The sequence below is a fragment of the Hyalella azteca genome, unplaced genomic scaffold (assembly GCF_000764305.2).
Source record: "Hyalella azteca isolate HAZT.00-mixed unplaced genomic scaffold, Hazt_2.0.2 contig10233, whole genome shotgun sequence".
Classification (NCBI taxonomy): domain Eukaryota; kingdom Metazoa; phylum Arthropoda; class Malacostraca; order Amphipoda; family Hyalellidae; genus Hyalella; species Hyalella azteca.
Genome location: NW_025940279.1, coordinates 730 through 2,101, shown reverse-complemented (window position 1 = coordinate 2,101; position 1,372 = coordinate 730). Strand labels below are relative to the sequence as shown.

Here is a 1,372-nt window from a genome sequence, read left to right as displayed (position 1 = left end):
GTACCTCATGTACATCTTGCGGGTGCCGGGGGGTGGGTAGTACCTGTACCACAAGCACTGGTGTTAAGTCATGTACCTCATGTACAGCTTGCATGCGCCGGGGGTGGGACTGCTTTTGATGTTCCCACTTTTTCGACATGTAAATTGATATTAGTGTTCGTTAAATTTAACTTTATGTCACATTTACTGGTCATTTGCAGGAAACATTAAGCGGAAAGTCGAACCTGCTCATGCAAACACCGTTAAGTGGTATAAAATAAGGAGACTCAAGGTGCATTAGGGTGATAGCGTGAGTCGCTTTCATGATAAGACAAGAATAATCCAAGAAGGGTAGGACCATGGACTGGTCTTGATCTCAAAGATATAACGGATACAGTCTTTAGGAGCATAATCGAATATATTTTTCATAGTAGGAATATTTTTTGAAAAACAACTATTCGAAGAACAAACTAAGGAGTACCTTTGGAAAAAAATATTCGCTCCGAGCGGTTACTAGATTTAAACCCATCATCCTATAGACAATACTACAGGGTTCTGATGCACACCTGGTTCCTGAGCCGTCAACTTTGTGTAGAAGGTGCTGGTCGAGGCAGGAGTTGAGAACAGGACGTTTCGGGTTGTTATTGGGACACAACCTGAACTCAAAGAAGCCCTGGTGGTTGGCGGTGAGTTCGACACCAAGTTCCACCTCTGCTCCCTCCTTATACGTGGCCGTGATCACCCCAGTCCCGTACTTGCCGCCCTCTTCGTTGTCGCGAGGCTGCACGTCAAGTAGGGTAAGTAGATGTCAACAGAAGAGCATGTTCCCTACACTCTCTTAATCACGAGGCTTAACAATCAATAAATTATCGTTATGATCATCTATGATCAAATGGTCGTGTAAAAAATTCAAACCATTTACCGATGGACTCACGAATTCATCAAGCAAGATTCGTCAACCAAATTCAGCAGTTTGTGTAATGAAGTGAAAGTGCCTGCGCAAGATTTTCAGCCTGTACCATCACCAAGCAAGCGTCACAGGAAGGTTGTCATCAAGCGTACAATGACGTGTGGTGGTAGCACAGGAGCGAGACCTCAACACAAAAACTGGTTTCAATGAAGCGCGTAGCGAGAGCACAGCAGGATGTTGTTAGTTTCGCTTTCAGTCATAAAAATATCGTTGCTTTACTTTCTGAAGAGTATGGATGCGCTACTCAGAGTCCCATGGTTAATACCTACTTCAAAAATGTGATTTAATAAAAAATTTTTAAGTTACTTTCAGGTATTTTGAGAATGTTTGCGGACTAATTGGTGCAATCTTCTATTGAGCATTGTTGCCAAAAGAGGTTTTAAGCCATTATTATTTTCCGAAGTAACCATGAAGAACTAGTGT

At 42.5% G+C, this 1,372-nt stretch overlaps 1 protein-coding gene across 1 annotated transcript; it reads right to left on the bottom strand.

Annotated features, from left to right (window-relative positions):
• Positions 1–3: 3 nt before the first annotated feature.
• LOC108680598 lies at positions 4–760 on the bottom strand (the record flags this gene model as incomplete). Its single annotated transcript, XM_018169472.1, has 2 exons — positions 4–43; positions 546–760. Coding segments are annotated over 2 exons (255 nt in total), but the record flags the coding sequence as incomplete, so codon positions are not given.
• Between the last annotated feature and the right edge of the window lie 612 nt (positions 761–1,372).